Source organism: Neolamprologus brichardi, chromosome 2 (assembly GCF_056152115.1).
Source record: "Neolamprologus brichardi isolate AB-2024 chromosome 2, ASM5615211v1, whole genome shotgun sequence".
In the NCBI taxonomy this organism is placed as follows: domain Eukaryota; kingdom Metazoa; phylum Chordata; class Actinopteri; order Cichliformes; family Cichlidae; genus Neolamprologus; species Neolamprologus brichardi.
This window is the reverse complement of record NC_142105.1, coordinates 20,877,163-20,891,489: the sequence shown is the minus strand read 5'-3', so window position 1 is coordinate 20,891,489 and position 14,327 is coordinate 20,877,163. Positions and strand designations below refer to the sequence as shown.

The following is a 14,327-nucleotide window of genomic DNA, read 5'->3' as shown; positions in this document are numbered from 1 at the left end:
TAAGTAAATGGTTCTGACTACTTATGTAATACTATTATCATATTGCAGAACTATAGTAAAAATAGATACCAAGCATTTAAAAAAAAAAATTTGTCTCACTGTGGAGCACATCTGTACATATTAAAGGAAAAAATCATTTTGAGATAAACTGCAATATAACAAAGGTTGGAATACTTTCTGAATGCACTGCATTTAAAAATTAACTGGGTTAGCGACCAAAGACCAAACTGGACTTTGTAGACTTTTGCTATTCTATTAAACAGAATTATTTTACTTAGCAATTTATGCCAATTAAACTGTTTTTAATTATTTTGGGATTTTTAGTTATTTAAAAAAATCGAGCTATGGATGGTATTTTATTTTTCAATGGGAGAAACAAGCGTCCATGGTAATCCATTTAAAAAGACCTGGGGAAGCCCCTCCCCCAAAAAACAAATAAACAAAACAAATCGAAAACGAGTATGTTAAGTCTGTACAGGTGTACATCAATGGGTGTATAAAATAAGTAAAGTATATAATTTCTGCAGTTACGGATTTACACAAAATCCGAAACTACACTTTTTAAGTAAACTTGAGGGTTATTTGAATGTGTTGTGAAAAGAAGACGCTCGCGATATCCGGAACTGCGTCATGGGGACTGGATTCCTATTGGCCACGGGCAGATAAATCTACGCATGACGTTATTTTGAAATTTCAGCGGCGGATCGTTGCTTGTCAGTGAGAGCTGCACTGCAGCCTTTGCGACATTTCTAGAAATTCAAAGTTAGTCACATACAGTGGGATAAAATGTCTTTTTCACGAGCTCCTTTGAGGAGATTCAACGAACACGTAGGTAAGAAAAAGCTAACGGCTGTAGCATGCTGCCAAATTCAACCACTTAACGTTAAATGGCTTATGTTAGCTGGCTAAAGCTAAGCAAGCGTTAAGGCACATTTGGTTAGCGAGGTTTCTTGTTTAACGTATATGAATTAATAAAACATAGCCACGGGTGGTTATTTGTTTACATAACAAAGGCCTGATGGTGTTTATGATACCACTGTTGATTGCGGTGATCGACATTACAGCTAACGTCTTCTTGTTGTTCGAAGGTTGCGCCCCTCCTCCGGGGTCCTATGAGATTAAACCTGGGGACCTGAGAGGAGCGGCATCCTTTGACAAATCTGATCGATTCAAACCTCCTAAGGCGGGTGAGTGGCTCTGCTACAGGAAATGGTGTAACTGGTAACACAACGTTAGTACCACTGGTTTTCTTTTGTGTCTTCAGCTGATGGAGCTGCTATGCCGCCGCCACCACCATCGCCTTCCAGAAATTCCTTAGTTTCTCCTGTCCGCAGGACTCTGTCGCTTGATGTCCTTGTGAGTTTAATGTTATTGTTAACGCCACTCGGCAGAGCCTGCTGATCATAGAGTTGCTTGAGAGATACAATATTTGTTTCCTTTGTCTTTCCCTTGTCAAAAACTAGCCTGAAGGGTCAAGTGCAAAGAAAGATAGGAATGGCATGACTGCGGAGAGGAAGCAGCAGAAACTACTGGAGAAGGAGGTACACCTCAAAGATTGATAGTCCTCTGTAATCAGTAGCTTGTGTCCTTAGTTATTACTGTGGAACTGGTACACCAGTAAGTGTTCAAGCTGCTGTTCATCCTGTTGGTGCCTGTACCAGAAAGATAGTTTGAGTTTTGATTCTTCCCAGATCCGGTCCCTGGTGCAACAGCGTGGGGAGCAGGATCGTCGGGTACTCGCCCTGGAAGAAGAGCTAAAGAAGGTAGAGGCCAAGCTGTTGGCTGCAATCAGGGAAAGGACCGGGCTCACTGCCAGTGTTACCACACTTGAGAGACAGCGAGCTGAACTCAAGAAAGTCAACGAGTTCCTAAAAAACAAGGTATGATGATATCTAGGCTTTACTGTATTTAGAAATACCGTCATAAGTGTGTTTGGACTTGAATGGTGGGTGTTTTTTTTATTTTTTTTTATCTATTTTTTTTTTTTCAAGGTGTCTGCTGATACAACAAAAAAGAGAATCAATTCCCTTACCATGGAGTTGATGGAAGCTAGGAACACTTTGGATGTGAAAAACCAGGTATGATTCATTCAGTTTGTTAAATCCTATCTTAATATTAACCCATGTGCAGTAATAAATTGTGTCTTTTTTTTTTTTATTCAGGAATTTAGTGTACTTCAGATTAACACTGAAGGCCAAATAAAAGTTTTAGAAACTGACCTACAAGCTGCAAGGGCTACACTCGCAGCTTTAAAGGACAGGAATAAAGACTTGGGTAAGATTTATGACTATATATCTATCTATTACATATGTAGAATGTGTAGGTGAACTAATTAGGGATGTTATCTTTCTCTAGAGGACCTCCATCAGGTGACAAAAAGTCAGAATGAAGATCTGGAAAACGAAAATGCTCGATTACATGGTGAGTTTTCTTTTGGATTTTTCACAAAGTCTGTTGAGTGGAACTGGAAGGCAAATGAACATTTTCACCATCTTTGACTTGGGAATAACATTAGTAAGCAAGTAGCATCACCTTTACTGTGTTTCTTTTTAATGGTTACATTCTCTGCCAGCTGTGATACGGGAGCTCAGGGAGGAGATCCGTGTAGTGCAGGGATACCTGGATGCAACCAATGATGAAAACCAGGTATAAACTAGATTTACATTACCACATGCTGCAAATATGTATTTATTAATTTGTCTTCCCCCATCTTTTATTCATAAATTTTGAAAGTCATGTTTAATCCATCTTTGTGGCCATAGGAGCTCCGCTTAAAGATTCAAGAGAAGACACAGAACACTGTTGCTGGTTCCCAAGTGGAGAAACTAAAGTGAGCAAACGCTTAATGTATATCTAATCAGATTTATCCTTACTGCGTGTCTTATATGTTCATTTGTCATTTTTCCACAGGCAACTGGAGTCCGAACTAGAGCGGTGTTTTTCTGAGCTTGAAACCACTCAAGATGCGCTGCGGCAAAAAGAGGAGGAGGTACGCAAACTCCAGCAAGAGCTGCAGTCAACAAAGGATGCTTTATGGGAAATGGAAAAGAAGTTGGAGGAACAAGAGCAGGAGCTGAAGTCTTCTATGAGTGCCATGGAGGAACAAATAAAGTTAGCCAACCAAGATGTTCAAGAATCTCAAGTGACAGTACGCCAGCAGGAAGCAGAGCTTTCTAGACTGAGGGAGGTGCTCCGGAGAACGGAGAGGGAGCTGGATGAGCGAGTGGCGCATCTTGAACAGAGGTGTCTGTTCTCCGAGGAAGAGAGAAGTATGTTCATCCTGAGCCAGTGGCTTTGGCTATTCAAGGTACAGTAAATAATTCCAGGTTTGTGAAGTTCTTGTTTTTATATATCTTAGGCAAGACTCAGGAGGAGGGACTAAGGAGGGTGGAAGAGTTGAAGAAGGAGCTGGGCTTGCTAAAGGAGGCTAAAAAAGAGGAGACAAAGAGATGCACTGAGCTCCAGGAAGAACATGCCAAGCTTACTGAGGAACTGGCAAAGGAAAGGGTGAGACAAACTTTTTCTTGTCTGTTGGGTTTGCTGTTGTTTTTTGTTAACCAAAACTCAGTGCAGTAACTTTTAAGCTGTAACTTATTGTTTCTTTTTTTGTCTTTTCACCTCTCCCTGCAGTCATTAGTGGACTCCCTATCTGTGCTAGTGGAGCAGGAGCGAGAGGATTCTGAGAATCGGTTCAGACAGCTAAAGGAAGAGATGGAGGAGGTCCTGGGAGAGCTTGCCCTTATGGAAGAACAGGAGCAGAAGAATCAGGAAATGACAGAGAGTCGGGAGACCCTCCAAAGGCTGCAGGAGGAAAATGAGGAGCTGGAGAGACAGCTGAGTGATACAGAAGCACTTTTGGAGAAGTGAGCAAGCAAACTGATGGGTGTCACTGCCCATGTGTTACTATTTTTGACCCACTAGACTGGCAGCATGTCCTGGCATGCACTGTAAATAAAGTGGGGAGAAAATAATTGCTGTGCATCAGTCCATCACAAGCATGACAGAGTCAGTGGGTCACTGTCTCTGTTTTAGACCAATTTAAAGTTTCCAAATGTACTGACTTCATCCTTGGTGTATAAAGGAAGGAGGGCACTTGGTGACCATGTTTTTTTTGGGGGTTTTTTTTGAGAGTCTGGTAAATGTAAGAGGTTTGGAGGGCCACGTCACTATAATATTGATGATGTGCACCTTGTAGCTAGGGCTGCAAGCGAAGATTTTATTACGACTCAAGGTTATTCCATACCATGGACTAATTCTCTTATGGTTTGTTTGCACCAAACACAAATAAAAGTTTGGCAACACGAGAATATTCGCTGCAGCCGACAAGATAATTGGAATGAAATTAAGGAAGCAGTTTCATGAGAAAACAGAAAGTCCTATTATTCCACTTACTTTTGTACAAGTTCACTCCGTTAACACTACATAAAAGTGAAGTTAAACCATAGAGCTCCAGTTTTCTTCAAGTAGCATCAGTAAGCTCTTCCTCCAGTTTTGATAGTCAGTGGCATCAGGAGGAAATCCCAGTGGACGGGTTTTCATAAGGCAACATGAAGCGAATAGTTTATGGAAGTTGAAGTATTCACCCCAGATCACCTCGTTACGTAGACCGTAGATGTGTGCTTGCAACAACCCCTGCTGTTGCAAGCACAGTTATTCCACTATATCTTCCAATATTATTATTTATTTATTTGTGTGTGTTTTTTAAAATAAAAAATCCAAACCCAAAGATACAGTATTATTAATTTATTAATGTTTTTAGGAAGTTGAGGAAGAAAAAGTTTGAAAAACTGTCTCATCTTTCTTTCTAAATGCAGTGTTACTTGATGCATTATGTGATCACTGCTATTTGATTTAGTATATTTTTTGATACTTCTGTCAACTGTTATAGTGAATTGGGTGTTTTAGGAACGTAAACTGACGATGTGTCTCTTTTTTTTTTGGTTTTATTTTTAAGTAAAAGCAATGACGTGGCAGCTGTGAAAGAGGAGCATTTAGCTGCTGTGAGAGTGCTTGAAGAGGCGCACACGAAGTCCCTGAGCAAGATGGCAGAAACTGTCACGGAGCTGGAAAGGTGAGCGCTCGAGCGTCTGTGGTTCTTGGATGTGTCTCTTGAAAAGCCAGTTTGATTTGCGCTTGCTTTAAATGTAGATTTCTGCCAGAGCGTGGGCTTCACGGGATGCTCGTTTTAATTTTCAGTACCAGAGAGGCTTTAAAGGAAGCAAAGGAAAGGCAGAGAGCGCTAGAACTTGAAATTAAGGAGGTGATCCTCACAGGGTTTCAACAGAAGGAGGAGGAGATCAAGAGAGTCAGGGAATGGTTAAAAGAGCAGCAGGTGATACAGTTAGCTGGAGTGAAAGCCAGCGAGCAGATTTTGAGGTATCCTAAAAAAATGTTTTTTGTTTTTTGTTTTTTAATTAAAATTTTTTTTTTTTACCTTTGCTAAAATTGTCACTTTTCTACCTTTCTCTTTGACTTTGTAGAATGTTGCTGGAGGTGCAGGCTTGCCTTGCACAAAAAGATGATGAGATGAAGGCGGCGGAGGCGAGCCTCGCTGTTCAGATCAGTCAGCTGAACAGAAAAAAAGAGGGAGAGCTCCAAAAAGAGAGGGGAAAAGCCCAGAAACTGCTGGAGGAAATCAGTGGGGAAAAGGAGGAAATGATGAGACAGCTCAAACAAGAAAGAGAGGAGAAGGTTAAAATTCAGATCGCCCTTCAGGAGGAGAAGGAAGCATCTGAGGTTGAAAGGAAAGACCACCAGCAGCTAAGGTCAGAGGTGATCAGACTACAGACTGAGCTTGAGAGATTGAAGGAGGAAAGCAAAGGTCTACTGTCTCAGGTAGAGCTCAGAGACCAATCTAAGGTGGATCTTGAAAATCAACTTAGCACGGCCGAGCAGGCCAGAAATCTGCTTCAGTCTTGCCTGGTTGAGGTTGAGCAAGAAAGCGAGAGCTTCCAGGCCCAATTAGGCCTCGCAGAAGAGAAAACACAAGCTCTGCTGCGTGAGTTGGATGAGGTGCAACAAGACAGACGAGCTATAAGAGAGCAGGTAGAAGTACTGACTCAGGAGAAGGTTACGCTGCAGTGGGAGTTGGAGGAGCAGCGGCAGGAACTGCAAAGACAAATAACTGAAGCACAAGAGAAGAGGTGAGAGAGGTTGATCTTTGTGTGTCCTCCGGAGGTTTCTGCTGTTACAATTTGTGCATTTTTAACTCATCATATACTTTCTTTTAAGTTCTTCAAGTTCAGAGACCGAGCACTGGAAGAAACAATATGAGGAGCTGTTTGCCAAAGTCAAGCCCTTCCAGGTCTGTGATTTATTTTTATGACAACACATAGAAACCCACACACGTTTTCATTAAAGCTGCACTAATTAGTATTTTTAGATTAATAACAGCAAAACCCCTCCTTGTTTAATTGGTTTAGTTGACAGGGTGCATGCACATTATGTTTATCTTACCAGCAAAATAAAACTGCCACATATGAACCCGCAGATATTTCTCCCCCACCTCTGCTGTTCAGGCTGTCTTTTAGTTGTCTTCAGCTCAATTAACAGCTTCAGTACTTCTACACACTCTCTTTGGAGAGTCTTTCTAATAATCCCACTTTACTCTATTCACCCAGCATCAAATGGCTCACAGACACAGTTAGTGAAGAAAGTGATTGAGGGGAAAAAAGTGGAGGTTTTTAGCGGTGAATGGAGCAGTACTTGCACAGTACTTTTCTAGTCTTACCGATTGAAGTGCTTTTAAGCAACTAAAAGGCAAGACTTTTTTTCCCCCCCCCAGAAGTTGGTGAAGATTTGAAGAGTAGAGATGTGTATTCATCAAGTGGTCAAATCAAAATGAATGTTGATGTCATAACATTTCTGTGAACACACAGTTATCAGAATAATAGTGAAAACTAATTAATGTGTGTCTGCAGGAACAGCTCAATGCCTTTGCAGCAGAGCGAAATGCACTACTTAATGAGAACGGGGCAAACCAGGAGGAATTAAACAAACTGGCTGACGCTTACGCTCGCCTCTTGGGACACCAGAACCAGAAGCAGAAGATCAAACACGTGGTGAAGCTGAAGGATGAGAACATCTCTCTAAAACAGGTAAAATGTGATGCAGAATTGCCTGCCTTCCAAAACGCAGACATCATCTCAAGCTAACATGTCTCTACACTACACCCTCCCCACCTTCTTTTTATTTATTTATTTTCCCTTTTTTTTTGTGTGTGTGTGTGTGTGTGTGTGTGTGTGTGTAGGAGGTGTCTAAGCTTCGCTCTCAGGTGAGCTGGCTAAAGACTGATCTGGAGCAAGTGAAGTCAAAGCTCCCCGGGGCTCCTCGCCGCAGGTTTGACCCCAGCAAAGCTTTCCAACATGATAAGGAGAACAGGCAAAGTGAAACGTCTGAGCCGCTTAAAGACGGTAAGAACTTTCATCTGGCCAGAACCTTGAAGGAATGATGAGATGAAATAAGAATTGTTTTTTGTGGATGAGTCTCATTTTTATGTAACTCCTAAAGTGTTTTTAAAACTCTGATTCTCTGTTTGTTTTGTTAGGAAACCATTATGGACTTTAGGCTTTAGGACTCTGCTAGCAGCGCTGCCAAGAGACTTTTCTGAGATCTAGTATCTGTGAGTTATTAGAGTGTAAACTGAGGTTTTACAGCCTTTTGTTTTAGTGTGTACATTTTGTGTTTGGATTTTTATTTTTATTTTTTTAACAAAAACTGTTTAAACTTAATGAGGTAAAAGATGGAATAAAGTCTTAGATGCTAACAATTGGAGATCAAAAGTGTAACTGGCTAAAAATCCAAGGTGCATTTCGCTAACTGAATTTTAATCTTTTTAATTATTTTTAGGGTTGTAGTAATTATCTCATGGGGAAAAGCTCTTAATAAATCTGTCTTATTCTGTAAATAAAGACAAATTTTAATACTCTTCTTGCTCCCAATCGTTCTTGAGACTTATTCACATGCTAGGTGTAGAAATGCTTTATAAGGAGCTTTTTTTTTCCCTTTTCTCTCATTTGGATCATTTTGGCCATGTCTATCCTCAGCCAGAAGAGAGCACTCTAGGACTGCAGCCACAGGTTGGAGTACAGCAAAAGGCTACCGCAGCCCATGTTTCAGCTGCACTATATATGAGTGACAAAAAAACACACAAATTCACATCTTTGCAGAGAAGAGCCTTGGGTTATGGGTCAGGAAGCTTTATTTCCTTCAGTTGATAAGACATAGCCAGCAAGTATCAGGCCAGAAATTGACTTCGGGACCTTTTTACAGGCTATGAGTGGTGCTCCTGAAGTGGCGAGTCAGTCGCAGTAGCCCTCCAGGTGGTAAATGCTGCACGGCTTGTGGCAGCACTGTTCCACGATCCCTCTCTTCACTTTAGGCTCGTCGCGGCCCGACAAAGCCCTCCACAGTCGCTGGTCCTGTCTGGCCCTTTTAGACAGGAACCCTTTTGAAGTGGAGAAAGTTTCCACAGCCTTGTGTTAAGTCCTGATGCTGCTGTGCAAATCTCCAGTTCCGCAAAATACCATTTACTGTTCACACTTTAATGGAGACTTAATGGCTAGTTAATCTGATCTCCCCAATCCATTTAGTCTTGTTAGTCTGTACTTCAAGAGGAGATATGATGGAGCGCTAACGGAGGCATATCATAGCTTACACCCCTAATGTTAACGTCGAAACATCAATAGAGCGTTTGATGCGGAAGATCCTAAAAAGTTTCTAGAAATAACATAATGAATAATTTAGGGATTTCACAATTTTGATCAACTGGCTTTGTCACAGCAAAGATGTTGAAAGCTACAAACCACAAGCCTGGCTACACCACTGAATTCAGAGGAGCCTGGAGTTAGGCTTTGCACACTAATGATGACTCAATACATTGATATAGTTCTGTAAAGTTTTCAACATGTTGTCCCTAAACATTTTTCTTCCAGCTAGCATCCAATTTAGCATTTTCATTAGACTGAGTCTGAACTTTGAACACTTTGAACACTGTGTTCAGAGACTAGACACACAAAGCACAACTGGGGTCTTGGGGTGATGTCATGCTGTTCCTTTCTGAACTCCCACCATCAAGGGGACAATTAGAGCTTATTTTACACAAGTCAAAAAAAAAACAAAAAAAAAGCAGAACGGTGGTCTTACCGAGCAGATGTTCCACATCACGCTTGTGGGTCCGGCTCGGATTGTAGAAAAAGCCCCTTTCTCCACACACAAAGTAGAGTGCGTCCACCAGGTGGGAACCACACAGATGCCTGAGGGGGACCGAAGACCCCCCTGGAGAGCAGAGCATCAGCAGTAACAGCATGGACACTGCCCATGATACCCTGGCCATACGAGGGAGACCGCTTGAACAAAGGACGAAAAGAGGACTTCATACACAAACATTTGAAAGCTATTCAGATTTTTATTGTGTTGGGTTTCAAAGAAAAGTGTAAAAGTGAATTCAGTTATCAATACATAATGCCTGAAGGTTTGGAGGAGTGAAAGAGCATGAAGTGATGCCGAATGATGACTTTTCCTGGCATTTTCTGTTAATAACTTCTTGTGAGATTCTACCTAATAGCTGCAAAGATGAGGCACACGGCAATTCCCCACCTCAAAATTTAGAAAGGGGTAGGGGGAGAGAGCTAATACAGCATTCTTTGATGGAAATGCCATGTGAAAAAGGTCTGTGGAAGAGTCGTCGTATTCTCCAAATTTTCAGTGTTTGAGAAAAGAGGATCATTTCAAATGTTACATCTTGATGACGCACTTGGTCTTCACTCTGTTTTTCACAAGGCTAATGCAACATATAGTGATAGTGATCTTTTTCTAAATAGAAAATCATCCCTAAAAATGTAATATTTTTGTAATGTTCTAAGTTTCATAGTTTTTTTAGATTTCAGTCACCCAAAGTTGAGCCTAATGTCATTTCTGCACAGCCTCTGTTGAAGTAGATTGAAAATTGATTTTGTTCTCAGTCCGTTTGCTTTACTTTTATCCCCAGTTGAGCCCGATTTCATGATGGCCCCATCAAAGCTAGAAAGAATATGCCCCAGAATCACCAACGTGGATACTGTCAGTGTATCCTCAAGGTCAGCCCACACCTTGCTGTCCAGCTTAGCAGTTACAGTGCTCAAGAGTGGAGATGATTTGTCCAGTATTACAGAAGTGATATTAGTTAAATCCCATTTGTGATGGATATTCTTGCACGTTTGAAGTTCAGCTTCTGTTTCAAGGTGAAAAACATATTTAGCAGTCATTTAGAAACTATATAGACCTTTTGTGGACATCATATAATGTACTGCAGATTATTGGATTGAAAATAAATCATTTTAACAGTGTCTTTAACAATGCACCTGTGCCAGACATTACAGCATTGGCAGAACACTCTATCGGGTCCGCCACTCCTCTATCCCTCTTGGCCTTGTGCCAGGCTCCTTGGCACAGTAGATGGGTTGAATTATAGATTCTGCCCACACTTTATTTTCATCCTGGTTATTATACACATAAATTTTAACAGTGAAAATCTTGAGGGAATACAGAGAAACTTCCTTACCTGTGTTTGAGGCCTGAGTGCAGCAGAGCAGCTGGTGGTTAAAGATGAAAAGGGCCTAGGCCTATAGGGCTATACTGGTAGAGAACATCTCTACTTGGCTACCTTTGCCCCTTAATAACTCTCCACCTGGCTTTTGTCAGCCTCAGCGGAAAACCCTAAGGTCCTCTCATTAAAACCCTGACCCGTAAGCATGCTGATCTGCTCTTCAGTCGCACTACGTCATTTAACGAAGTGTGGACCTGCAATAACGGGATACAGTTGAGAAGGCAGACATCCAGCGATGCCCAACTCAACCCCTGCTGTGTGTTGTCCTGACTTGCTCTGGTAACAGGATGACCGGCAAACACCATATGCCATGTTCTGATCACAAGAGCCATGGATTTCCAAGTTTGCCAGTGACCACTGCTGGTGTTTTTAGGTACTGTCACATAGGACCCATGTAAATATTATTTGCATCATTCAAGTCCAAGTTACAGATGTACATATGCAAGTTCACATAGGCGTTTTTATTTAGTCGAGAAAAAAGATATATTGTATTATATTCGTGCCTTTATCCCCATATCACAATGCAAAAGACACACACACGCACAAATATTATAGAAATCTCTTAAAAACTTTAAAACTAAAAATGACTGAATTCTTGTCATCATACCTACATTTCAAGTACTAAAACTTGTTGTTTGTTGTTGAGGACTGAATAATACTAAGAAGTGAATACTTATATATATGTATCATCTATATATATGTATCTATATGTGTGTGTGTGTGTATGTATATATATATATATATATATATATATATATGCATATACATGTGTATATACACTGACTACAAATATAAATGTATGACATTTATAATAATAATATATATACTCTAAATGATAAAATACTCCTATCAAATTTTGTACAAATTTATTTATTGAAACTAATTATGAATTAGAAATGTAGTCACATTTCTAGATGTTGTGGACATGTGGATTAATAGCTTGCTGAGATTTTCTTAAACAACTTACACTCAGCAAATGCTGTAGATGATGTGGACTCAGAAAATGTATTTTTAAAAGGACACTAGAAAAACTTGCAAAGAGATGCAGATGTTTATAAGATGACTGCTAAAAGCACGAACCTGGTTATTATAGTACCAGCTATGGTTACGGTTTTTAGGTTGAGGAGGGAATTTGGCACAATGTCACAAGCTTTTATCTTTCCAGGTCTTTGCATTGTTGTTGCGCTTTTATTGAAGAATAATAATGATAACACAAAATGAACAAATTACATTTGTGTTACTACAGCTTTACTGCTTGGACCCATAAAAAGGACAAGTAATTCTCATAATGTAAAATGTTGACCATTCACTGCGTGCAACCAGTAAATATATTCATCATTAGTTCTGTTAATCTATTTACAATTTACAATTCATGGTAGTTACATTCTTTTATAGCTTTTCTATGCTATCATATGAACTCTTCTATGTGCGATGTGAAATGTAACTTATCTTGCAGTTAACCTAACATTTAAAATACAGTTTTCCAATTCAGAATTAGCATTATTTGAGTGTATGACTTATGGTGTAGCATTAACCTTCAGAAATTATTCTGTGCAGCTGAGGAATCTGCCAGCTTCAAAGCTTCGTGTGTTTTTTGAACTTGACGAAACAATTGCGTAAGCAGTGGGGGACTTTAACAAGCATCTGGAAATGGAGGAACAATCTAAAAAAGGGGGTCTCCCATTCTTCAACAATGTAGTTTCATATTTTTATCTAACACTTTTAAATAGAAAGGGGGGGGTTATACAAAAAAATTGAGTCAATATTTAGTATGACCACCCTTATTCTTCAACATAGCCGGAACACTCTTAGGGAAACATTATAATTTCTTTAATTAGTCTTTGGGAATAGTTCGCCAGGCTTCTTGAAGGACATTCAAAGCTCTTCTTTGGATGTTGGCTGTCTTTTGTTCCGTTTTCTGTCAAGAGGAACCCACACGGCTTCAATTATGTTGATGTCCAGGTTCTGGGGCGGCCAATCCATGACTGAGAGTGTTGGCATTGCCGAGTTTTAGGAATCACTTTGCCTACTTTACGCGATACCTTTTGTATTTTAAAGAAATGGGAACAATTTATATATTTTTGTGATAGGCTGCTAGCAACAAAGTGCCTAAATGTACAATGTAAAATGGGATTTATGAATAAAAGATACCTGGTAGCACTTCCGACGCTGTTTCATTCACATGTCTTGCCTTATTAAAATAAATAAATATTCTTAACAGCAATATCTGTACAATTTTTCTTTGTAACATTGTTACTTATTTAAGCCTTTTGTAACTATTCTTTTTCAGTTCCAAAGACAGATTTATAGATTATGTTTCCAGCTCTAATGGGCCATGGGCATTTATGCTTATGTTATTAATGCTATAGTCCAAAAGCATACACAAACACAACAAATACAACAGTGACAACTGAAGCAGAATTTGTCCTCTATTAATGTTTCTCCATAGATCAATCCTGCAAAAGATGCTTAATCATGTTATTTAATGTGCAGTGATTTCTCATTCCACTCAAGAGAGCATCCATAAGTCTTAGTATTTCTTCTCTGTGTACATCTAATTGATTCATGTTAGGTAAATCTGATTCTGGTAATTAGTTTTTATCCTGAAAGCACATGTGTTCAATCAAAGATTTTGTTTTTGTTTTGGTTATTTTTATTTAAAGGAGTTCTGTGCTGCTTTTCCCTTATGAATAGCAGAAGGAGCGGGAGCTCCTAAAGGAAATTATAAAAACAGGAATGATCTCTTATTAGCTATTGTACTGTCAAACAAGGGGAAAGCAAGATTAAGAACTGTTTGCGCGGTAGAAATGTTATAATTTAATTTACACTGCACAAACACAGGTTATGCTCACATTTGACCGCTGATTCATATGGCCTATACTTGTGTTTTAATAGAAACAAGCAAGACAGTTACAGCCTGGAAATTCTTCTACATGTTTTTCACCAACTGCCAGAGACTAATTAACCCAAAGTTCAACTTGTTGTTCATTTATTTTCCACAAGGGGAATGAAAGCTGTTTCTAATGAGTAGACAGAAAAAAATCTTGCCGGTTTTTACCATTTTGAATATATAATTAATTTTTTTTCATGGCTGACATGATCTACTATTCTTTTAATCAGTAAAAGAACCTCACATTAAGGGCTCTGTGTGCTAACATGGCTTTTAGGGACCTCAGAAATAATTTGAAACAGATTTCAACAAAAGAGACGTTATAACTAAATGACATTAAAGAAGGGAGGGTCTTTTGAGGAATCCTTAAACAGCGGGTTAGGAGGGAAGCTATACAGCACCTTAGCTCTGCGAATCGAGGTGTTAAATGCAGAACCAGGAAAGGTCCAACTTTGCCATGCTTTGAAACTCGTTCCTTGAGGGATCAGAGCAAAGCGGCAAGAGCTGCGAACAACAGACACATCCTTTCCTCCCCGATCGCATGGCTGCTTCAAACATGCACATCAAACAGCTTAGAACTAGCAGATGCCCTAGACATGCAGAGACAGACAAAAGTTGGGTGGAAAGTCGGCTGGGTCCCTAAGGTGGGAGTTACGTAACTCCTCTTCTCTTCTACTGTGTTTGAGGAGATAAAAGGGAGTGAGGAGTTCAGGCTAGTGAGATGTTGTTAATCTGCTCTGATAGGGAGCCTTTTTACTCCCATAATTATCCCAGACTTTCTGAGGATGGAAACTGAAGAGACTTAGAACATTAAAAAAATCGTTGACTGACACAGCAGACAACAGAAACAGC

The 14,327-nt window shown here is 39.9% G+C and overlaps 2 protein-coding genes across 4 annotated transcripts; one reads left to right on the top strand and one right to left on the bottom strand.

Moving 5' to 3' along the window:
- The first annotated feature begins 631 nt into the window (after window positions 1-631).
- Window positions 632-7,927, top strand: hmmr (hyaluronan-mediated motility receptor (RHAMM)). Of its 3 annotated transcripts, XM_006781733.3 has the most exons (20): window positions 632-832; window positions 1,089-1,187; window positions 1,265-1,356; window positions 1,464-1,541; window positions 1,692-1,880; window positions 1,992-2,078; window positions 2,163-2,274; window positions 2,356-2,421; window positions 2,573-2,646; window positions 2,763-2,830; window positions 2,911-3,269; window positions 3,359-3,507; window positions 3,631-3,863; window positions 4,955-5,071; window positions 5,197-5,376; window positions 5,481-6,143; window positions 6,232-6,304; window positions 6,921-7,097; window positions 7,250-7,412; window positions 7,547-7,927. In XM_006781733.3, exons 1-20 carry the CDS (start codon window positions 787-789, stop codon window positions 7,564-7,566), a joined length of 3,045 nt encoding a protein of 1,014 aa, XP_006781796.2. In that variant the 5' UTR covers window positions 632-786; the 3' UTR covers window positions 7,567-7,927. The 3 variants fall into 3 exon arrangements, with proteins under 3 accessions (XP_006781796.2, XP_006781797.2, XP_087704370.1); XM_006781734.3 differs by lacking the exon at window positions 5,197-5,376; XM_087848244.1 differs by lacking the exon at window positions 7,547-7,927 and having other exon boundaries at window positions 7,250-7,450.
- Window positions 7,928-8,284: 357 nt separating this feature from the next.
- On the bottom strand, window positions 8,285-10,550 carry insb (preproinsulin b). The gene is made up of 3 exons (XM_006781726.3): window positions 10,541-10,550; window positions 9,145-9,347; window positions 8,285-8,446 (listed from the first exon to the last, which is right to left on the bottom strand). The coding sequence occupies exons 2-3, from the start codon at window positions 9,332-9,334 to the stop codon at window positions 8,301-8,303; spliced, it is 336 nt and encodes a 111-aa protein (XP_006781789.1). The 5' UTR covers window positions 9,335-9,347; window positions 10,541-10,550; the 3' UTR covers window positions 8,285-8,300.
- Window positions 10,551-14,327: the final 3,777 nt, after the last annotated feature.

Coding starts and splice junctions, on each gene's coding strand:
- insb (XM_006781726.3), bottom strand. CDS start 9,334: ATGGCCAGGGTATCATGGGCAGTGTCCATGCTGTTACTGCTGATGCTC. Junction 8,447..9,144: donor TGATGTGGAACATCTGCTCG/GTAAGACCACCG, acceptor CCACTTCAAAAG/GGTTCCTGTCTAAAAGGGCC.
- hmmr (XM_087848244.1), top strand. CDS start 787: ATGTCTTTTTCACGAGCTCCTTTGAGGAGATTCAACGAACACGTAG. Junction 3,270..3,358: donor GTTCTCCGAGGAAGAGAGAA/GTATGTTCATCC, acceptor TATATATCTTAG/GCAAGACTCAGGAGGAGGGA. Junction 3,864..4,954: donor ACAGAAGCACTTTTGGAGAA/GTGAGCAAGCAA, acceptor TTTATTTTTAAG/TAAAAGCAATGACGTGGCAG.